The sequence below is a fragment of the Corvus cornix genome, chromosome 14 (genome assembly GCF_000738735.6).
Source record: "Corvus cornix cornix isolate S_Up_H32 chromosome 14, ASM73873v5, whole genome shotgun sequence".
NCBI classification, from domain to species: Eukaryota; Metazoa; Chordata; class Aves; order Passeriformes; family Corvidae; genus Corvus; species Corvus cornix.
Window position 1 is genome coordinate 5641371 of NC_046344.1, and position 24258 is coordinate 5665628.

A 24258-nucleotide genomic window follows, 5' to 3' on the forward strand; every position below is an offset into this window, starting at 1 on the left:
CAGTGGTTCTGCCACTGCCTTGGGCAGCCTGTTCCAGTGCTTGACAACCCTTTAGGTGAAGAAACAGTTCCTAATGTTCAATTTAAACCTCCCTTGGCACAACTTGAGGCAGTTTTTTCTTGTCCTGTTGTTTGTTACTTGGGAGTCTGAGCCCTCCCTGGTTGCACCCTCCTGTCAAGAGCAAGAAGGTCCTCCCTGAACGTCCTTTTCTCCAGGCTGAGCTCCCTCAGCTCCTCCTCAGGGACCTGTGCTCCAGACCCTTCCCCAGCTCTGTTCCCTTCTCTGGACATGCTCCAGCCCTTCAATGTCCTTCCTGAATTGAGGAGCCCAGAGCTGGACACAGCATTTGAGGTGTGGCCTCACCTGACAGTGGACAGTCACTGCCGTGGTCCTGCTGCTCACACGAATGCTGATACAAAGTCTAAGTGATGGTGGGAAAGGCTGAGATACTGAGTGTCAACTGGGTGGTTACAGTATCTGCATGTTTGAAAAGGACAGGGGCCCTTGCAGCAGAGGGAGACAGTCAAGCTTAAGCAGGTTTTTTGAATGAAACCTGAGGCCTGTGGTACCATTGGATTCAAATTGTAAAAAGTGGTATTTTTAACAGAACACCTCCTGCAATGTTTCTTGCTCGACCTGCATCTCAGCACTGTACCACAGATGCTACTGGTGCAGTTATACCCCCAACATTCAGGAATAACAGGATTTAATAAATTATGGTGAGATAAAGTAGACAAAGATGGTACCAACTTGCTGGTTACAACACATGTGTAACAGTTCCAGCTTACTTTTCTGGTTATTCCTTTTGCATGATGAACTGGAATGTTTATATATAACATAACATACTGCATTATGTTTATATGTATAACATTATATATATACATATGTATATAATTCCAAGTTTTATATATACATTATTGTATATTTTTTATATATGTTTCACCTTGGCTTTCTCATGATTTGCCTTCTTTTTGTCACTGTGCTTTTCCTCCATGTAAATGTACAAGCATAAATCCAGCACAGTTTCCTGCCTCCTTTTAAAATCTTTAAATAGCCTTTTCTTGCTGTCATGGAGCAGATCTTAGCAGAAGTCATTTGGTGTTAACAGCACTCAGGGTGCTTTAACAAAGAAGTCAGTGACTGTAATAGCTTCTATTGAACCTGGTACTATGTTTTGGCAATTGCATCTCCGTTCCCTTTGCAACTGTGAGTAAAAGGTGCTTTGAGGAGGAGGAGAATGTCTGCTTTTTATAGAGCCATGCAGGGTATGCAGTCATTTTGTTGGGGTTTTTTCCCTAACCATCCTTCCTGAAGTCTGCTGTAGGGTGACTGTTTATGTAAAGTCTAGTGTTTCCTAGCACATTATTTTCAGACTCTATGTAGATGAAATGCTTGTGGTCACTGTCACTGGTTCACCACATGAAGGATGCCTTAATAGCATGGGAGCTGTGCTGTCAGTGGGAGGAGCTCATCCAGGAAACTTTTGGAAAAATCTGTCTTGTGTAAAACAAGCAAACAAAATTCTAGCAACATCTTTTATGTGACTGTAACCATGTGTGGAATGTGTACTCCTTCTCTTCCCCTTGGTCTCCAATGTATATATAGCATGCATTGAGCCACTGCTATGGATTCTGTGCACTCCAGCAGGCAGCACAGAGCCAGCAATCCATTTTTCTCCTGCCTGTAATCTAAGAAGGCAAGGATTGTTTCTGTGCAGTTTTTGGTGGTTGGGGAGGCTGTTTGTGTGTCTTTAGTTTTAATACAAACTAAAAAGAAAAAGCTTTCTATTCTCACTGCCTTGCAAGGCATCCTAGAGAAATTAGAACCCTTTCCCACAAGGAATTATGTATGTGCTGTGCTGTAACTGTGAGTTCAGACCATATGGTTTCTATGGCCAGGGACTGATGGCAGCACGTACCTGTCTGTAGCAGGTTATTGAGTAAATTCAGCAGATCTGTAACTGAGGCAGGCTCTTCCTGCCAGTAACAAGACCAAAGATTTTGCAGACCATTAATTCATCCATCTAATCAGCTGGAAATTTCAGAGGTGCTTGAAAGAGTTGCTTCTTGGGCACCCTTGGAAATACCAGTTAACTCCATTATGCTTTTTATGTTGAGTCCAATCTGTGCTTTCAGATTGATCTCTTTCTCATCATGAAAATGTTAAGCGGGAGTAAAAATTGTTATTGCATCTTTGGTAGGAATCATGCAACATGGATCAAATAGTATAGCTCAGTTTAAATAACCTGAAATATATACAGTAATCTTAAGGAATGCATGCTCAGTTCTGCTTGGGTTGTCTGTCTTGTCCGGCTTATCTTCTGTAGAAGTGTAATTCTCAAAGGCTTAAGTCCTGCACTAATGTGCCTCACTCCTAAATTGGACTACCTGATATAATTTGAGTTTATCCTCTTGGTTGGAAAGAGGGTAATTAAGGGAACAATAGAAAAGCTCATTAAAACTGTATTCAGGTTCAGTGTAATGAAAATTCCTGTGACAAGATGATTCCAAAATCATGTTTTTCTGATTCCTCACTGACATGGTTCCCCAGCATTAGGCTGTGTTGATTTGAAGCAGTTGCTTGAGCTGTGCTGGTGCCCCTGTTTGCATTGCTGTGGTGGTTGTGATAGACTGGAACAATAACCTTAATCCCAGGCACCTTCTCACCCCTGAGGGAAGGGAGGAGTTCCGCAGGAATTTACAATCTGCTTTGCATTGCATTTCCATTTCTTGGGTCTCAGGTTTTTACATCAGGAAAAGCATAAATTCGGCTACATTACCCCCAGCTTGGCTTTTCAGGCAGTGTCAGTACTGAAGCCAGCACAGAGCAGGCTGCAGGACTTTCTAAAGCTGTGAGCACCCTTACATGTGTCCACTCCCTGGTTTTCCTGGGACTGGCTCCTTACAAAATGGCCATGTTCGTGCTAGTTACCATAATCCACAAAAGCTGGTTGTACATCCTGGGTTCTGCTTCAGTGAACTGGGAAGCCTGTCTGTCTAAAAACAAAATCACAGCAGCCAACAAATTGTTTGCTTGTGTAGTCAGCCCAGGCTCTGTTTCTCTCCGCTGGTTGTAGCCTGAGATTGCGGGTAAATCACATGGCTGGATCGGGTGGCTCTGGGGTGGCTCGCAGGGAAAAGCACTGCTGGATGGGCCTTTTCAGCACATGTTTGCTGCCTTAGTTTAGACTTCACATTTCAGGTTGACTGATGATTTTGGGAAAGTAACAGATTTTCTTGAGATTGCCCGCACTCACAGGCTGATGGGACAGCCTCTCACGGTGGTTTGGTGCAGGTATCACTTTTTAGCTAACGTTGCTGCAGCGTCAGTGAGTGTAGTAGAGTTAAGGAGTTACTTTACCATCACCTCAGAACAATTTAAGAGATATGGATCTTGCATTACTGGGTCCTTCTGAAAGGAAGGCTTAAGTGGCAGTGGGATAGAGCTTGTTATTGCTATGAGGCTGCAGTGGGGGATCTCCTGGCCTCAGCAGTGCTGCAAAACTGCCTTAGGGCTCTGTGTAGTCAGGCCTGTTGATCAGCAGCAGGCTGGGATTGCACTGAACACTGTTGAACAGGGACTGATTTGTCCTTGACTCAGATGTTGGAAAATGCTGAGCAGTTGGTGTTACAGCAGAGAATTCCATCGCTCTCTGACAGGCAGCTCAGCTTTTTCCCTGATAAGGGCTTGAGAAATGATGAGGCTTTGCTCATACTGGTTTTGAGCCTTAGTCCGTGTGATGCTCATTGCAAATGTATGTACTTTGAGCTTTTTCTCTTTAAGCAAATCCATGTAGCAGTACAAAGCTTAAAATCCAGGGCAGTGGCTCAACATCCTTGTTTCAGGTTCATCTCAGGAGGTTGGTGCCTGCTGCTGGCAGACACTGCAAGGCACGGACCCTACTGTTTTGAACTATGCCTTCATGTTGAGTCTGCGGGGAACCCTGTTTAGAAGGGTTAGATAAACACAATTAGGCTGCATTGCCAGCAATGATGTTCTTATTTAATGCATTAATGAGTGCAGGTGACAGGATCTCTGAAGTGAATTAAATGCAATGCAAACTCCTGCTGTACTAGCAGAGCCATTGTGAGCCACTGAATGCTGAGCCAGCTCATTTGAGAGATGAGGTGGGAGATAGGAATGAGCTTCCCATGCCTGAACGATAATTTTGAGCATTACCTTACAGCACAATCAGCTTGTGCCAAAGAACCAAGAGCAATCGAGTGTGTTTTAGAGCTGCATTTCTGTCAATAGCAGCATTAAGACAAGGTGGTCACAAAAAACAGACTGACTTGCTTGTCACCTTGTTCTGTTACCTGGTAGGGTTCAATAATGCACTGGTTAAAAGAATTCTGCTCAGCCCGCACCAGCACTTACAGTGCTAGAACAACATCACCCAGATCCCTTCTTTTCCTTCTATAGGCAAGATGCTGGAATCCAGCACAATTACTGTGCTCTGCTGGCCTTTCCCACGGTGAAACCTGGTTTTTATTTCCTGCTGCTTTAACCTTAGTATCAGTGAAATGATCCCTGGAAAGCTTGTATTGATTGCACATGATTGTCTAATTAAAGTGCAATAAGAAGAATTGCAGAACACTCGCTCTCACAGCCCTGTGCTCACTGTAGACACTGGAAATTAGAAAGCTTTCTGTTCAGATATGGAAAATGTCAGTGCTTATTTCCTTTTGAATTTCCCAGCATCTCCTGAAGGCTGCACTTGTAGATGTATGATTTTTTTTTCCTGAATAACAATTGGAAAGAAGTGTTACTTAGAGAAGAAATGAGGCCCCCATAGGCTTGCTGAGGCCCTGTTCTAACCCAGCTAGCTGTAACCCTAAAGGGAGGCACTTCTAAATGAATATATGTTAATCTGAAACCTGCTAGATGATCCTTTAGCATCATGTGCACCAATATAAATAGATACCAATTATACAATGTATAGAGGCAAGTCTTTAAATAAAGCTCTCTAGTCTTACCTGGAGGCTGTTTGTTGCTCTGTCTGGACTTTATGGCTGTTTTGCTCCCTGTCGCTTGTGGTTTGATGCTTTCTAGTGACTTGGATCTTCCTGAGATGTGTGCAATGAGCTAATTAAAAATAGATCCTAGTCCTTGATACATTTCAGGAACCCAAGAGTTTGTTGTTACAGGAGTGCATCTTGCTTAGTCACTGATTGAATACATGGCCTTGAGGAAATCACTGAACTTACCCAAACCTTCAGTTTGCATCTAATCACTAAGTGATCTATGATTCACTGTGATATATTTACAGAGCTTTATGAATGATCAGTAAATCAACCCAAGATACTGGGCAGAAAGATGCTGAATGGTGGACTTTGAATTAATTCATCAATTGCATACAAAACCTCTTAAATACGTTCAGTATCATCCGTGAAACTGACTTTTCCCTTTCTTTCCCTTCCAGATGTACTTTCCGATTCCCTAGCACGGTTATAAAGATCCAGTTCACATCTTTATACCATAAAGAGGAAGTAAAAGAGGAAGCCTCAACGCATCCCCTTCGGCCACTTTACCCTCAAATATCACCGCTGAAGATCCACATCCCGGAGCCGGATCTCCGGAGCGTGGTCAGTCCCCTCCCATCCCCCACAGGCACTATCAGGTAAGATGTTCATTCTCCAAAATGTGTTCTCTGACATCAGTCTGTCAGCCCTCTTTCATTTGGAATCCTTGCTGCAAGAAATACCCCATTAAAAATAACTAGTTAAATCTCTGGTGTTCAAAACGATGCAAGACTGCTAAAAAACGTTATGGTGGCTGGCAGTAGGGCACAAAGGATTTGTTTAAGAGCTCAGAGGGTTCAAGGAGAAACGTGAGTGTAAGTTTCACACTATAGAGTTACATATAGAGTCTATCTTTGGCAATGGAATTAGAAATATTTATTCAGAGCTACCTATGTGCATGGAGAAAAGAAAGCAGGCATATACTTTCTATCTTAAGACTGCCTGCTTTATTTTTATCTCAGTAATATTCTGTTGTTGCTGGGTGGTGCTGCTGTTATCTGAAGTTAGGGACAAGGGTGGCCATTGGCACGTGGTTTCCTGGGAATGGAAGGAAATGGGGGTAGGATGCTGACCGTGTACTGAGGGGCTGTAGCAATCTGAATGTACATCTGGGCGAGTATCCTGTTTTGTAAATGATCTGATTCGTGGATGTGCAGTAGAAATAAGCTGAACATCAAGTTACTGTCTGGAATATTTTCTTTTCAGCAAAGACTTGAAGTTACAGAGTTTCATTGAAATCTTTGTAAAAAGGTATAATATGCAAATCTCCTCTGACAGCACTAATTCAGTGAGTAGTATTCAAATTTACGTGGCTGAGACTGAGACTTCAGTGTCACAATGAAGCTGGTTTGGGTTTGCATGATCTGGAGGCTTGTTTGGGTTTTTCCGACCGTCTTACAGAGCTGCACAGATGTGCAGTGCAGATATTCTAGAAAGAGGGGGCTGGAGGTAGCTGTGGTTTTAGTCCTCTGTTCAGGCACTGCTTTTAGTTTATATTTAACCTTCTCTTTTTAGATGAAGCTTGTTGCTGGGAGGGGAGGGGGATGGTTCCTTTGCCAACATATGGTAGTTAGTTTCCATTCAGTCATCTTGTGCAAAGCAGCACAGTGTGGTTTGTGTTGCTAACAGAGGCTGTATCTTTTGACTCTGGCATATGCCTGCCACTGGTGTTTGATTCCCTGAGAATGTTTCTTTTGCATAAGGAGAAAGTGGAAATAGTAGTGTTGAATTGTGCTCAGCCCCTAACGCAGTGTTTACTAAGGGTGATTAATGATTGCATCCGTTTGTCTTGAGCAGAAGCTAATCCAGCCAAGTCTTCAGAAACCTCAAAAGACATCTGAGGTTTCGCTTGCCAAAGCCCTTTCATTTCCGAGTTCTGCTTACAGAGGAGGGGCTGACACGTTTGTAAACATCCCTGCTCAGCCCCTTCAGCCTGCCCCTCTACCCCAGCAGGGTCTTGCAGCTCTCCCCTGTGGGCCAGGCTTTGGGAAAGTGATTTGGGTGTTTCTGCCCGAGAAGGGAATGCTCCTTTGGGAGCATGTAGCTATGCATTCTGGCCATCTGGCTTCCAGGGCAGCTCTCTGCACTCTTGGTGGCTTCACAGTGCTGGGTGAGCCTGGCATAGCGTCCTCTCTTCCTTCCCAAAGGCAGGGCTGGGAGGGCTGGTGGAGCTCAGCGTGGAACTCAGACCCCTCTCCCACTGTGGCTTTGGGAGGTGGTTGCTGGGTTCTCCTCCTCCTCCTTCCTCTCCCCCTTCTAGTATTTACTTTCCTAATTTGGTGCGTTTGCCTTGCTCCTCCCTGATTGGCCCATGGAAAATTATTGCAGTTTGGAAATCCTGGGCAGGGTGAAATTTCCTTTTTGGAAAGTGGCTCCTGGCCCCCTTTTCCTGCCTCCACCCTGGTGTAGGGCAGGGGCTGTACCTGCACTCTCCCCACCAGATCCAGCCCTGCCCTCCTGACCCCCAGCCCTGCTCTGCCTCCCTGTTTACACTGCAGCTTGCTTCCCTGCAGGTTCTCTCCTGCAAGCTTCTGGGTTTTTTTCCAGCCTATTTATTTTCTCTCTGCAAAGTGCAGCGCCTAGAGAGGGAATGAGCTTTAGTTAAACAAAACCAAACCTGCCACCCTCAGCAGCTTTGGAAAGCAAGATTCCTGCTTGCTCCTGGGGAGAAATGTGCTCACTGTTTTCTCAGCTAGGTGTTTTGTCTCCAGGAGGGGCCGTGTGTGTGGATGTGTTTTGAATGCTGTTGTACAGCTGTAAGGGAAAATGTTGGTTGGCAGCATGCTGTGAGGGTTACAAACAGGCATGGATTATTTCTTCCTGCTTTGAGTTCAAAACTCCTTTTTATAAAAATCAGACTTGCATGTTCCAGAAAGGAAAAGGCCGCTGTGGTTTTAAGAACTCAGCAGAAGCAGCCTGCCATTTTGCATAACATATGAAAGGGCAGAGTAGCACCAAATCACATCTTAGTAGGTTCAAGGCATAGAAAAGCTCTGTGAAAATCATGTGGGGTTTGGTTGAATTCAGCTCTACCTTTTGGGAGATAGAACAGAGTCACAATTTCAGGAGTTAAGGAGCGGCCTATCAGTACACGACTAAGTTTCTGCACCTTGAGTTCGGAGGATCCTCTTTGAGGGACAGTGGTTCCACAAAGTTCCTCACCTATGCTGCAAACACTTATCTTTGCCTGATTTTGTGATAAATGTGCAACATCTACATATATGTGACTCTGTGTTACAACCCAATCCCCAGGGTGGCTTGTGCTTGGATTATTATCACATTCACAGAGACAAGTTGTGATGCAGGACTCTTTTCCTGGTCTCAGTCTTGCGGAGTTGGAGTTTAGATTTACAGTGTTCCATTTCCTTTTTACTGTAGTCCAGTCAGTGTTAATGGCCCTGTAGCAGTAACTTAACTCAGTTTACCAAATAGCATCTCTGTGCAGCCCTGCCCCTCAGAGCTGGGGTGGTTTTAATATTTGTGGAAATTAAACTGTTTCTCTGTACTTGTTTCCCTATTCTAAACAGCAGTTATGTTCTCAGTGAGATTAGATAGATAGATATACACACACATACACACACACTACAATACAGAAATACTAAATGTCCTGCTATGGAGGTCAGTACTATCATTCATATTTTACAAGTGCTACTTCTGCCTTATCTCTGCACCAGAATAACTTTGGGCTTGAATGCTTTGTCTTGTACTTGTTTGGGTTTTTTCACAGAAAGGGCACGGATTCTTAGCTCACATACACAGTCTTTATCAGTAAAAAAATTTCTTTGACATGTAGGAGTAAGAGTCCTTAGGACCCTGTGAGACCTGCTGCTTGAAACGTGCCTGGTGAGGTTCAGTGTTAACAGCTAAACTGGTACATATTTGTGTGTGAACCCGAATTTGTATTTTAACTGGTAGTACTTAATGTGCCTGCCCATGTTTGGCTGTTACTAGCAGGGTTAATAACTAGTTTACAATGTAGTTAATGGTATGAATAATGAAAGATCAGCTTCTTTTGTTCTATGAGCTTGATTAGTAAACCAGAAGATGTGAGCTGAATGGCTTGGTTTCATAAGCTATGGTCCTTTTTTCACTGAGAGAAATGAGTTCTGTAGCACATTGCATGCTCTGATAGGGGATTACTCAGAGGTAGCTGCAATTATCTTGACTTAGCCACCAACTTGTTTTGTGGCCTTTAACAGGTCATTTAAATTCATTGTCTGATTTTTATGCATGCATGGTGTAATTACTACTTCACAAGCGTGTGTAGTAGATAAATTATGTATTGAGCTTTCATTCAGTAAAACTTGACAAGAGTGTGTGTGAGCCATGTTCCAGCAGACCTGCAAATGCTAGCTGTGCTTTGATCCAGACTTGGTTTGGAAAGAGGGGGGGCTTTTTAATGGGCTCTAGGATTGCACTGCTGTTTCACAGCTTTGGGATTTACTCTGAACTTGCACATTTACTCTGAAGGTGTGTAGGGGGAAGCTGGATGAAAACTGGCTTCAGTGGATGCACTCACTCACTGGAGCAGGATGCATAAATATTCCTTGCTCCATTTCATTCAGGCTTTGCCTCTTCCCAGAGCACTGTGAGCCATTGAACTGAAATGCTGCTGAAGAGCTCCAAGGCAGGTTTTTTGCAGGCTCTTTTGCATCGTCTCAGTTACACGTTACTTCCTGCACTCAGGCAGAATGCACAGCTCAGGCAACTCCCATAGTTGGACAGAGTGGTGATTATTTTTAATCACCCAAGTCTCCAAACCACAAGCCAAGGAGGGTGATGCATATACATCACATAAGAGAAGCAACAGTCTATGCTGGGTTGGGGAGCTCCTACGCATGTTTATTGCAGATAATGGACTGTGTGCTAGAGGAGATGTGCCAAGCCATGTGCTGGAGGAAGGGTTGCAGATGTCACCAGCTACAGGAGCACTTCCTCTTCGCCAAAGAGTATAAAATGTTCACTGAATCCACAGTCAGAGTGAAGTCACTTCCTTTCCAGGGGAACCACTGGAGCACTGATGAATAATCACAATTTCACCTTTTGTGGATAGCTCACTTTCTCTCACTTGTGGCTTGTTCGACAGCTTTGGTTTTCTTCAGCATTAAGCAGGCAGGGTAGCTCTCAGATTTCTCCTTTCACATCAAAATCCAGCTTGGTTTGGCAGTCTCACCACTTGTGATTGCTTCTGAAACCTGTCTGAAACATGCAACGTGCAAGGACTCGCCTTTCTTTGAGTTACGATTTTGGGGCTAGGCTGGGGAAGGTGAGAGCAGTGGAGGATTCTCAGCCATTCTTGCTGATTGGTGTATCGTGGAAAGGCTTGTTTCGCAAGTCCAAGGGCTGTACTTTGACCTGATTCTTGCTTATTGCACGTAAAAAGCGTCCCTGTATCTTCATGCCCTTTTTTGCAGGCTCATGAAGTGGAGTATTGGGGTAGTCAGAGGTTTGTGCTATTTCTCTAACCATAGTCCCTGTGCCCAGGGCAATGCAGCTCCAGCTTGCATTCAAGGAAGAGACTGGGGAGAATTTTAAGAAATAGTGATTTTTTTTTCTCTGTACCCAACAGGGGCTTAAAAAATGCCCAGTCAGACTGGAATCTGTATACTGGCAGCGTTGCCAGGGCTGTAACTCTTATCCCTGCTGTGTCTCTGTACCTGCTTCACAAATGTGCACATGGGAATTTTTCAAAGGCACTGCTGTGTGCACACCATATCCTAAACCAACAGTGGTTTTGTTCTTCTTCAGCAGTACAGATTCCAAGTCAGGTGAACAATTTTTTATGGGATCCCAGGTAATCTTTCCTCTTTGTCCTAGAAAGGATAGGTGCTTCTTCCATATACCTGGCTTAAATTTAGCCTCCATAGCTTGATCCCTCAATTGAGTAATAGGGCAACTTCCCTGCTTTCTAGTACCGCCTCTCCTTCTGGTGAAGTTGGCACTGGAATTTGGGAGTGTTTCTGTTTCCAGATTGTTCACAGACTTGTAATATGACCATAAATAAATAATGTAAGCACTTGTTGCTTCATTTTTATTTTTATTACCCCCTAGTCCATAAAATGTGCCTAGTATTGAGAGACTGTGGAAACCTTTACGTGAGAATCTCAATGTGCCCAGGGAACAGATCCATCTAGCACGGTGTTCTACCTCAGACATGGGTATCTTGGGGGTCATATAAGAACACAGAAAACAGAGTAATGCTGACTTAGGTGTAGTTTGCCTCCATTTTCTTGGACAGGAGACTACCTTGGAGCAGGAACTTCCTGACTATCTGTCTTACAAGGCCCCTGATGGCTTCCCTGTCTTTCCCCTTCCCCAAGAACTTGTGTACTGGCCTTTTGCATTCACACAGACTTTATAATCAGCCCTGTCTTACAGGATGTCATTCCACAGTGTAGCCACAGAAGCAGAAGCACTTTCTTTTGTTTTGGACATGCTGCTTAGTTTCATTTTGTGCTCACCATCTCTTCTGTTGCAAGAGGCCAGGAGCTAAACGCTTCCTCTTGGCTTTGTTTTCATAGCTCTGTCACTTTGCACCTCAGCTTCTGCCTTAAACAATTTTTTCTTGCATGAAATCCATTCTGTATCTCTAGTCATCCTACTTATCCCTGTCAGTACCTTCTCTGGATCTGCTCTATCCTTTTTTCTTTTTTCTTTTTTCTTTTTTTTTTTAATTAGAGTAGACAAGCAACACAGAGTGTCCTGGTGTGAATGTACCATGCACACTGTTTTTGCAGGCTGATTCTATGGTTAAACAAACTGATTGTGAACATTCCAATAGCAATGCAGCACGTTGTACGCACTCTTCAGCAGCTTAGAGTTAATTGCTGCTAGCAAGTGCTGTGAACTTACAGGCTGGGTTCCTGTTGGCAGGAGTTGAAAGTGAATCGTGGTGCTACAAAGAACGTTCAAGCCCCGTGTTTAAAAGGCATCCTGCCACTTACGTGGGTGAGTGTATTGCAGACACTGCCTTCAGCCCTCATCTTTCTGGCCTTCCTGCCAAGGAAGGGTTAAGTCTGAAATGGAAAACATGCTGCAGAGGACTGGTGTGATTCAGCACGTGGTTGTAGTCTGATTCTAAAGCTGAGTTCTCAGCATGGTATTTAGAAAACTGTGGCTCGGTGGCTGCCTGCAGTCAGTGTTTCAAGTTGAGATGCTGAATCCTCAGTGGATATCAAAGATCTCTGGCACTTGGGGCATTAACCATGGTACCATGGGATTAAGACTGTGGGTAAATGCAGCTTGGTTGCTTCCATGCTCTGTGTCTTTCAGTGGTGTAAAACACTTGCTTCCTCTCCAAAACGCTCTCTTCCATAACAGGCAATCTTAACCCAAATTAGCTGGGATTGCTTGTAAGCTAAGTTTGCCAGCATGGACAGTAAGCATGGATCACAGCAGTGTGTTAGGATGTCAGAGCAGGGTAAAATTGCAGACCTTGCTGTGCTTTTCTCAGTGAAAGGTTATAGTATCAACATGGATCAAGTTATGGCCAAGTATTGATGCAATGTTAGTATCCAGCAAATCATTATTACTGTCCTTGCAGTTGATTTTTGTTTTATAGCACAAACTGGTGTTTGGAGGAAAAAACTCTTTGTTTCATAATATTTTTAAAGGGGGTGTGAGTGCATGCAAGCATCCCCAGCCAGCCTCTGGATCTGGGTGGTGAGGAGAATTCCAGGAACTCCAGGAAACTGATGTCACTGCATTGTGTTTGCTTGTTTTCTTTTGACTGCACTAAGTTTAATTTTAACTTAACCCTCAGAGGGGTATTTTTAGTAAAACTGTTTCTTCACTCCTGTCCCATGTTGGGAGGGGAACAGGTTGTGTCTCCTTGTTTTTTCCAGTAGTCAGCTCTTTCTGCCTCCCTTCTGAAGAGCTGTGATGATTGACTGAGAGCTTGAACACTCAGCAGCATGTGTTACCCTGTCTGTGCATGGAGTGGGTACATGCTGGTGTTTGTTCTGTCCTCACATCTCATGATTTGATCATTGATCCAGGCTGAAAGGAAGCAGATCTACCTGGACAAAAGGGCTTCATTCTGATAAAAGATTAGTATCTCTTCCAAATCCTTGGCTATCACTGTGGTCGTCCCAAGAGGCAGCTGCTTCTTTAGGGGATGGTCATGATTGTGTTCTTCAGTGAGTATCTGCTGGGAGAGGCTGGCTTTTCTAGAAGTTATTAACACCTTAGTTTGGAGGGGCTTTGTCAGCACTCCAGAGAATCACAGCCCTGCAAGGGATGGGTTTCTCCCTTTGGGTTTTTTTGTTTGTTTTTTTTAAGCAAGAGATCATACTTAAAATTCAGAAGCTAGAGCTGGAGAGGCAAAAGCTGAGCTGCTTGCTCTGCTGAGCTTGAATAAAGGAATAAATTCTTTTATCTATTTTTATTTATGTATTTATTAAAAAGGAAAAGAAAAAGCAGGAAATACAGCTCTGCAGAGCATGGATTTATTGGAGAACTTTTCTCTCTTCCATATCTTTGTCTTGAGTTTTGGCTGCTGTCTCAGTGGTTTGCTGTTTGTGTATTTCTGCAGACAAATAACAAAATCAGAAAACTCTGTTTCATCCTATTCCATTTCTAGCCCGTGTGTTGAAATAATTGCTCTGGTGCCAAACACAAAAAGAATCGCTGTGTTTTTGGCTTGTCATTGTTTCATGTATGAAAATGGCTTTCAGTTGTAATTATCTGCACATTATAAGAAGTGTGTATGTGAAGAAGCTATTGAAAAATGACAGCAGAATAATTAAATTCACACCAGCTCCTCATGCGAATACTAAGACATCAAGAGTGTCTTCTGTGGTTTAGTATTATCCATTTCCAAAGCTTGGAGTAGCAAATTTTCATTCATTTTCCTGCACAAAGAGGTCTCTGCTCTTTGAAAGGCTGGATAAGAAATGCCTTTATCTCTGGCAAAGGGGGATCTATAAGTACAGGCTCATCAACATTATGTACCTTGCACGGCCTGAAAGTTTTCCCTTCTGCTGTGCTTCTGAACAGCATCACCTATTAATTCCAAGGACTACTGGTGGGAACTGAAAGGGTTACCAGGTGCTGTACGAGGCTGGTATATGGGACAGGGGTGAGCTGGGGTTCCCTGTTGCAAGGGTTTGTTGTGGCTGGATATTTCTGCTGCCGTTTCTCTGCCCCCCAGCCCCCCCATCCTGTAATTCACTTTTCAAAGAAACCAGTCTGGGTTGTGCTGAGCTCAGCACTGCAGCCATTTGCAGAGACACCCCAAGGAGTAGCAGCACTTCTCCGTTTACAGGCTGGACTGTGGTAGGAAATGGTCATTCCTTACGCTGTCAGATTGCTTCTGCACCCAAGGTATTGCCCATTGAGCAAACAAGGGTTGTCTCACTGCTTCCTCTCCATCCCTATGTGTGTGTGTATCCAGACAGTCACCTTTTGAGGAAGGGACCGTGTTGTGTGTTTTTTCATACAGCATTTGGTGCAGTGCTCTGATGGGTGTCAGTTACTGCATTTGTTTGTGTCAGTTATTGGACATTTTACCAGTAAGAGGATTGTTTATGCCAGTTTTACTGAATTCTAGTTCCAGCTGTGAGCTTCAATTTGCATCTTTTCATACAATTTGAACTGCTTGTTTCGCTATGTAAATCTTCTGTGTATTGGTTTGCTTTCTTGTTTACTGTTTCTCTGCTCCTAGAAGACATTTGTAATCCTGGGATTTGGCTGTGCATCCTGCTGTTCTGGCACTGCATCCCTCAATTCTGGACAGCACAGGACAAGGGAGAGACAGAAAAAGGGAACTTCAGCTTCCCAGACTCATCCCTCTCCTCCCATCCTTCCAGGCCAGGTTGGATGGGGCTTGGGAAAACCCGGTCCAGTGGAAGGTGTCGCTGCCCATGGCAGGGGGTTGGAACAAGGTGATCTTTAAGGTCCCTTCCAACCCAAACCAGTCTTTGATTCTGTGATCCTTCCAACCCCACAAATCAAGGACGTGTGATCCCTAGACAAGCCTTTCTAATTAGTTCTCATCTTGTAGCACTCATTTCTGTGTGCCTGAGTGATGTTGCAAATTATAGCCCCCTTTTATGTGTTTGTAGCTTTTTATCATCTTTCACAGCCTGTGGTGCTCAGTCGCCGTTCCTGTAATGCCATCTTGTGGTGGCCCTGCCACTCTGAATGTGCCTTTTCCAGCCAAAACTGATGTTGGGCTACCAATGTGTGTAGGCAGGGAGTGCTGCTCCCCTTTGCTGGCTGCAGGAGTGTGGGGCAAATCAAGGAAACCCCTGTCCCCAGCTGTATGGTGTCAGGGTATGGGCTTGTGAAGCTCAGCTGTGGTATTAGACAGGGACCTTCATGGCAGGTCCCTGCTCTGGGTGCTTTAGCTCTGATACTGTAGAACAACTGTCTGTTAGAAGGATTGATTAAATATGATCTGTGTTACAAGGAGATTGGTGTGTGGTTCATTCACAAGTCATAATAACAAACTATTCCTTCACTTAAATACTCATCCCTGATACACCGTGTGTTGTTTGAAGTTTTAAGTGCTTCTCTAAACACAAAGGAGTTGTTTAATACTTTGAAACACTGCCCTGTTGTGATTGCAGGAAGTGTATGTGGCAGGGAGTGTCAGGATTTTGTAGGAATTCCAATTTTATCTCTGGTGGGTTTTTTCTCAATCTGTCTGGGCTTTGGATAAGCCACAGGGGCAAAAGAAAGGCCATTGCATCTGTTTCTCCATGACCAGAGAGCTTTACTGTACCTTCGAGAGTAAGAACTGCATGCCTTGTTCATAAATGAAGTAACAACTGTATTTCTTTCTTTTTTGCCTCTCCAGTGTTCCCAACTCTTGCCCAGCCAGTCCACGTGGTGCTGGATCCTCAGGATATCGTTTTGTTCACAACATTACCTCGGATCTGCAGCTGGCAGCAGAGTATGCAGCAAAGGCAGCATCAGAGCAGCAGGCAGATGCATCTGGCGGGGACAGCCCAAAGGTTCACACAAACATTACTTACCCAGCAGTGCTCCTTGGGAGGATTATTAAATCCTGGGGCTTTATTGCTAGTTCTGGTTAGAGTTCAAAGGGGTTTAAGAACACCCTGGCCATAAGGGTGCTGTGTACAGTATCCTCCAGATGCTTAAGGTCATTTCTTGAAACTGTCCGTGGCTTAGTGGCAGTCTCTGCTTGCTTAGCTGCCCAAAATGTATTCAAATCACTCACTAAAGTTTTTAAGCAAGAATAACTTTTTGCTTATTTGATAAATCAAGATCCCATAAAGAAGAGGCACATAAAATTCAGTGTCTCATTTTCTTCTTTTCATTAATGGTATTTTGCAAAATACAGTTGGAGAAAGCAGAAGCAGGGGAAGAAGCCAGATCCTTGTCATGAGAAGTCTGTAGTCAGACTTTAAAACAAACATGAAGGCCTGTCAAGTAGGCGTTAAACAACGAGAGTAGCAAGTGGAATTTAGATTAAAAAATAACTTAGTTAGAATGATAAAATGTAATTTTGGTGAGCTGATCTTCAGATCAAAGTTAAAAGTTCCAGATCCAAAACCACCTGATTTGGGATTGGGTGGAGGAGCACACTACTAGATGGCTTTTTTTTGTAGTCTTAATTCTCCCTCGAGACAAGAAGGGTTGTTCTTGATGGACTAATGCAAAGAGTTGGAAATATGAGGTCTAGCAAACAAATTAAAGTTCCTAGAATGAAACAAATCCTGCTGGAGTAGGGAGGGGATGGGATCAGGTTTCATGTTGGGCTTGTTGCTGGGAGGAGGGCTGATAACATACTGCTTGAAACCTTTCTAACAGAGTGTAGTTGGGCAGAAGTGAAGGCTTTAATTCATGAACACAGAAAGCAGTGAATGTACCTGTACTCTCTATTTCTTGATTCCAGTTGCCTGTCTTGACCCTGTCCCTTGTGCTGGTGTGAGCATGCGTGGGAAATTCAATGGGGAATGGAATCAGGTTGAAGTTGGGGTTTGTGTGTTTGTGTGGAGAGGGAAGGGGAGATAGTTTTCATCTGGCTCAGCCCTATAGCTCTGTTTGCACACAAATGCCTGTGCTAAATGGGGTGGTGGCAGCATAAACCAGCAATGCTGCTCTCTTAGCTGCCCTGCTGCTCTCTTGGCATCAGTGAAAATTACAGCCCAATGTGCTTTTTAAGTTTGGGTTGTGGTACACTGCACTGTAGGAATTCTTTGTTAGTGACTAAATTTTTGTTTGTTTTTTGTTTGTTTTTTTTGTTTGTTTGTTTTCTTGCTTAGGATGAATCCAAGCCACCCTATTCTTATGCTCAGCTAATTGTGCAGGCTATATCTTCAGCACAGGACAGGCAATTAACACTAAGTGGGATCTATGCCCACATTACCAAGCATTATCCATATTACAGGACTGCTGACAAAGGCTGGCAGGTGAGTTCTTGGCACTGACAAGCTTTTAAACTACTTTGACAGGGGCTTATCTGCTTTGAAATGCATTTATTAAAGATTTGGGGCACTGGGAATAGAGCTGCTTTGACTGTTCCCAGAGTGAATTTGTTTAACACAAGCTGACTAGTTCATTTGTGGGGGATTAGGGGGTTTTTTTTGGAATACATTGCAGGGCAATGTAATGTTACTATTGGGCTCTCTGGTTCTTCTTTTAATGCTGTAGTCTTGTGTCTTTCATTTTGTACTTTATTTGCCTACATCCTTGCTGTCAGTCACTCCTCTGCCCAGGTACTTGCTTAATCCTTTACCTCACCTTTGTTTGGCATGATTTGTCCAAACCAAGGATATCCAACCTAAAACTGGGGCTCCAGTTTTTAATCATAGCACCTTAAATCATTACAGATGTTTTGTTTTCCCAGTGTATCAAGTGCATTGCCTAAGTCACAGTTTGCAAGTTTTGAATTTGAGTGGGAAACTGGGAGTCCATGCACTCCTTGTGGTACTCAAGGAAACCTGACCAGCTTCATAGGAGAGTTTGGATGTGGTTAACACATGCTAAATCAAACTTCAATGTTCACTTGAGGGCTGCTTCCAAAGTTTCAGGAACCTCAGCTCCACCTGCTTTCAGACTTTTTCTTGGCATCACACCTCTGCCATGGGTGTTGTCATTTGAATGTAATATGCTAATACAGCTGCAAAGGCTCTCACAGCTGCTGATTTCACTGTATGCAACTGGCAGGAGCAGTACTGCTTGGTGCACTTTGAGTGCAGTTGGAATAAATACATTTCTGCCTCCCTGGCTTTTCCCTGCAGTTCTAATTAACTGTGGAATTCACTTCCTGCCCTAACCTGCTCAGCAGAGTTGTGCTTTGTGAACCAGTTGCTGCATCCTGCTTCAGAGAGCTGCATTTCAGCAGGGAGTGAAGTTGCCTTTTTCTCTCCTCTCCAGTGGCATTGTAAGGCTTCACCAGTGAAGAGATTGTCTAAACCTGCTAGAAAAGCTTTTGTTTTGTTTTGAAAGTGGAAGAGGGATGAGTTTGTGCCCACTGATTCTTGCTGAGCCCTTCCCCAGCCCAAAAGCCAGCGCTACGGCCTGTAAGAGATGGGCTGTCACAATGGAAAAGATGAACAGTCTTGTCATCATCTAGAGAGCTGCAGAGTGCCACACAGCTCATGGATTCCTCCCAGAGCTGGCTGAGGGCATGTTGGCTGCCTTGCATTGTGATTACTGTGAGATGCAGTGTCCTCTAGGGCATGTTTGGACACCCTGGTAATCGTTTGACAGGTGAGCAGTTAGCACAGGCTCAGGCAACTTTTTCCGCTTGCCAAGAATAAAGCCTGTCTTTCGAGAGGGTTCTGATGTGGTTTACAGTGATTTCCCCCTGCCTCAGCAAAAGCTCTGCTTTCATGGCTTTCCACAGAGAAGTCACTGCTCTGCCTGGCTCCAGATGTATTTAATAGTTAGTACCAAGCAAACCCATCTTTCAGCTTGGTTAGGAGAAACTGACACCTTTCCCCAGGTTTTCTGCTGCTGTTCTATGACTTTGAAGCTGTGTGAGTTGAGTGACTTGTTTCTACCTTCAACACTGATTCTGGCAGGGTGGATTTATTTTTCCAAGCTGTGTGGTGCAACCCATTTGTCTTTGTTACATACTTCTTCATGGTAAAATAATCACCTCATTCCTCTGCTTCCTGCAGAATTCCATTCGGCACAACCTCTCCTTGAACCGTTACTTTATTAAAGTCCCACGCTCCCAAGAGGAGCCTGGAAAGGGCTCCTTTTGGCGAATTGACCCTGCCTCTGAAGCCAAACTTGTAGAACAAGCATTTAGAAAAAGAAGGCAAAGAGGAGTGTCCTGCTTTCGAACACCTTTTGGGCCTCTCTCCTCCAGGTAACTTCAATTTCCTCTCATCTCTGTGCCAAACTCATTACAAAGAAAATAAACTAAAACTTCTCCTGAAGTATAGCGAGTAAACTTCGCTGCTGTTTATAGTTTGAGAGGTGATATAGTTAGTCCTGAGGCATAATCTTAAAATTGTTCTGACTTCTTAAGTGTTTAACAAAAAAAAAATTCCAGAATCAAACTGCAAAAATGCATCAAATAACGTATCTGTTTTGGCATCATTTCAAAGAAATTCAAAGCAGTTATCACTGGAGTAAGTGTTTTCAGATGGCAATCTCTGATTTCAGGAAAGCTGTGTTTAGATGTGGATTAGATCATAGTGGGAATAACTTCTGTGGTATTTAAAACACTCTCTTATAGGGAAGATCAGGATGATGGTTGTTGTCAGCAGTGAAGCAACGGGAGTTCTGTGTGGCTGCTCCAGTCAGCTCCACTGCCTTGTGCAATGACAGCTTCTCTGAGCCTTGTAACTATGAGAAGATTTGGAATTCAGCACTAGCTGGAGCAGTTTCATGGAACATTCTTCCCACACCTCCTATTTTCTGTCTGTTAAAATGTGGAGGAAACAGGAGGAGAATTTTTCAGCTTTTTATTCTGGTTTGTCATTAAAGAAATGTACAATTTCTCACATGTTTGGGGCCAGAGGTGGGAACCAAGTGGTTGGGGAGGGAGGTAACAGGGAAAAGGGGAAGCAGCTGCTCTGTAAGCGTATGCAGGGCCAGACACTTGCCTCTACTTGCATCTTTCTTCTTCTCCCTGTCACTCTCAAACTCTGACAAAGGTTCTTTGAGAATGATCTGAAGCTGTAAAACTGATCTGAGTGTGCAACATTTGAGGTTTCTCTGTCAGCAATGGGTCTAACAATGAAATGTTAACCCTACTCTGAAGGGTCCAGTTCCCTCCCGCAAGGAATAACCCAACGGTGTTTAGTGCTGGAGTGTTTGTGGGGTCACTGTGTACCTTTCAGCTCTTCCTAGCAGGGAGGATATTGTGGAGGAAAGGCTGTCCTTCCTAGAGAATCCTGTACTGGACATGATTCCGGGTCTCTGCTGCTGTCTTGTGGTCAAAATGTATCTGCACTTGCCAACGCTATGTTTTGGTGTTTCAGGAGTGCTCCTGCCTCCCCTACTCACCCTGGCCTGCTGTCCCCTCACTCTAGTGGCCTACAGACTCCAGAGTGCCTGTCACGGGAGGGCTCACCCATTCCACACGATCACGACTTTGGGTCAAAGTTGGCCTCAGTTCCAGAGTATCGGTATTCCCAGAGTGCACCTGGTGAGTAGCTCTTGTTCCAGAGGGTGGCTGTTCACTTGCCCCATGTGCCATGCCAAGGACACCACAGGAAGGCTTCTACAGTGTGTTATTGGAGGATCCGGGACTCTCTCCCCACTTTGTTGTTAGAGACTGATGGTGCAAGTACAACTTTAAACCATTTTTCTTACTACTCTTTGGAGGAGGGGCAGAATGTGTAGAGATACCTGATCTAACCTTGAACTAGGTGGCTGTAAAGGTCTGACAGCAGAGTAGCCATGGCAGTACACAGCTCACTTGCACTCATTTACCAGCCTCTGGATAAGATCGACTTGGCTACGCCAAGCTCTGGTGCTGTGGCCAGGGCCTGGTAAATATCTGCTTGTCAGCTGTGCTGACCTGAGGTGTAGGGTGAAGTTGGAAGGCAAAGCTCATAAAGGAAAGCTTGGTTTGGGGGATTTTCTTAATGTTTATTATGGCTTTTATTCACAGAAATGTGCTCAGATGACAAGTAGTGTTTGTGCACATTAGGGAGGAGAAGTTTGAAGGTGGTATTTTTGAAGCCTTGGTTTGTTTTTTTGTTTTGTTTCTACCTTCTGCCTTGCCAGTGCTGAAGCCTTGAGTAGACTGGAAGTGCACAGATGAAATCAGTGGTGGTCTTTTTGCCTCTCCTGGTAACATGTGCTTCTCTCTTCTGTTCAGGATCTCCAGTGAGTGCCCAACCAGTGATTATGGCTGTCCCTCCCCGACCATCCACCCTGGTGGCCAAACCAGTGGCCTACATGCCAGCATCAATAGTGACTTCTCAGCAGCCTTCGTGCCATGCAATCCACGTGGTTCAACAAGCTCCCACTGTCACCATGGTCCGAGTGGTGACTTCCTCTGCAAACTCTGCAAACGGATACATCCTCACAAACCAGGGCACAGCAGGAGGAGCTCATGAAGCTGCAGGAGCAGTGTTGGACTTAGCTGGTGACCACCGAGGTAGCTTTTCACCTCCCTTGCTACTCTGCTAATAAGTCTTGTGCAGGCTTGGAGGGGAGAGTGGTTGAACATTTTCACTCACTGGGCACTGAGCCCTTAAAAAAAATGTTTCTCCAGGTAAAACTTAAACCAAATGAGAGCTCTTCCAATTTTTTGCTTCCACCAGAGAGCAGGACAACTGTGCTCCCTTGTCTCCTGGGGAACAAAACTAAGAGACTTTGGAGCCTGAAAAAACATGCAGTGCTTAAAATTCTCGTATTATATAGAGTCATCTATGGAGGTTGGAAGGTACCTTGAAGATCATCTCATTCCAATCCCCCTGCCATGGGCAGGGACACCTTCCACTATCCCAGGTTGCTCCAAGCCCCGTCCAACCTGGCCTTGGACACTTCCAGGGATGGGGCAGCCACAGCTTCTCTGGCCAGCCTGTGCCAGGGCCTCCCCACCCCCACAGGAAAGAATTTCTTCATAATGTCTTACCTGTACCTACTCTTTCAGTTTGAAGCCATTCCCCCTTTTCCTGTCACTTCATGCTTTTGTAATTATCTCCAATACCAGTATTATGCCTGTATATTGGCTATGAAAGCGTCTACATTTTCCAGCCAAAAGAGAGAGCCTGGGAAAGGCTGCAACTCTGCTTCAGGATGGCCTTGTAAATAAATGATTGAGCCCTTCCTTTCTGCAGGCCTGGATTCCTAGAGGAAAGCATGTGCTTCTGGAAGTGCAGGCAGTGCCCCATTAAAAGAATCTTCAAAAACCAGTTAGAACAAAGGCCTTTTTTTGTCCCTAAGCTGGAAATTCCAGCCTTGGGAGATTTAGTGAGTTAAATATTCTCTTGCTGTGATCTAGACAACACCTTGTCTGCTCCCCATTTCAGAAGGTCTTAGTGCTACAAGGTCAGTGTATGTTGTACCAGCAGCAAGGCTGGTTTCTCTGACTGCTTTTAAGTTGGGCAGTGGGACTGTGGTCCCTCTCTAAGGGAAGGAAAAAATGACAAAGAGCTTCCCCTCCTGCAGCAGCAGGGTCACTGGCATTTTTAGTTCAGCACTGATTATCTTGCTTGAGTTTCACTTGCATTCTCTAGAAATTCCTGTCTCGATCCCATACACGTTCCTGAAGCGCTAACAGTTGCAGCTGCCTGTCACCTGCTCCCTTCTTTCATTCACTAGTTCTTGCTGCTGCATGTTCCTTCCCTACTTGTCCCACTCATATCCTTTTCTAGCATCTACTTTCCCCGGTTGCTGCATTTTCCTTCCTGAACTCCCTGTTTTCCTTGCCTTTTCTCTACCTATCCCCATCGGCTTGCCTGCAGGTTTCAGCTCAGTGCTTATGTCCCATCTAACTCTACTCTTTTGTGCAAATGTTAAAATGGGAGAGGCCACCTTTTTCTACAGGACTAATGAGATTGTGCATCCTGCCCTCTCTCTGAGATGCACAGAACCCCTGGAAGACTGGTGTTCCTCTTCTTTCCTGCGTGCCTGGCAGGATGCTGTCCTGTATCTGTTTCATACCCCTTACTTATCCTGGGAAATGAGAAAAGTGGTTCAGTGCTCTCAAGCAGTTACCTCTGTCCAGGAGCTCAGCTCTCCTTTTTTATTTTTTATTTTTCTTCCATCCTGTTTTTTTCCTATACTTCCACAGCAAAAACTGGCAGTTGTGGGAAGACCTCCTTGTAAATCAACCTCCATGCAGACCTGACAGCAAGCTGCTGCAGACTTTTGGCTCCAGGCATTGTTTAAGATCTTAATGCCTTCTCCTGCTGTGTGGTATTGAAAGTCAGGCCAATTTGTTTGAAATTGCAAAGTAAGCTGTGAGATTTGCAGTGCCTGCTGTCCATATCACAGCTGTGATGTGCCAGTAAGGGAGATGATGCCTTTTTAGGGCAAAGGGTCATATTGATGGTTTTGATTTTTGAAAATTCTTCTTGTGGCTTATGCTCTAAGAAAAATGTTCTTGATAGAGTAAGTGTGCAATAGAGGATATTTTAGTGTTTCCAAATACTCATTCTGTGGTGCTGAGGTATTGTAAGCCTGGAGTATGTATCCCTGCTCAAGTGTTAATGAGAATAAAACCTGCCTCTAAGCCAGGGCACTGACTGATTGTTGTCTCTTCTGCTCTCCACAGGCATGGACGAGAAGCCAACGATCGCGTTTGCCACAATCCCCACAGCCAGCCGTGTTATCCAGACAGTGGCCAGTCAGATGGCCCAGGCTGTCCCTGGGCAGACTGTCACCATCCTGCAGCAGGCAGCTCCGGTGGCCCTGGGGCAGCACCAGCTGCCGGTGCGGGCGGTCACCCAGAACGGCAAACACGCCGTGCCCACCAACAGCATCGCCGGCAGCACCTACGGTGGGTCTGCTCCCCAGCTCCTGGGCTGGCAGTGCTGCCCGAGCTTAGCAGGCAGGGTGGAAAGCTGCAAGTGTTTTCTCTTCTTGCTTACTGTGTATCAAGTTATTCCATGTGTCCATCTCAAAGATATTGCAATTCTTCCACTTCTGGGGCTGTAAATGTCAGTGGGAGGTACCCTTCCATCCACCTCTGCTCCCTTTCCTGGGGGAAAAGTCCTGCTCTCTGGCAGAAAAGCACAGTGTCCTTCCTTTGCCCTTGGCTGTGCAGTTACTGCTACTGAGACTCTCTACCTCTTGAGGTTACTTGTTGAAAGTGTCAGTGATTCTTGTGGAGAGCCTGTTTTCATTTATT

General features: G+C 44.6%; 1 protein-coding gene across 1 annotated transcript in view; it reads left to right on the forward strand.

Moving 5' to 3' along the window:
* Positions 1-24258, forward strand: part of FOXK1 (forkhead box K1) — a 56661-nt gene that overhangs the window by 21034 nt on the left and 11369 nt on the right. Inside the window, exons 2-8 of the mRNA XM_039560225.1 lie at positions 5423-5620; positions 15823-15979; positions 17255-17401; positions 19118-19311; positions 20432-20598; positions 21277-21558; positions 23683-23907. Coding sequence (XP_039416159.1) covers positions 5423-5620; positions 15823-15979; positions 17255-17401; positions 19118-19311; positions 20432-20598; positions 21277-21558; positions 23683-23907 — 1370 coding nt within the window. The remainder of the gene's footprint in view (positions 1-5422; positions 5621-15822; positions 15980-17254; positions 17402-19117; positions 19312-20431; positions 20599-21276; positions 21559-23682; positions 23908-24258) is intronic.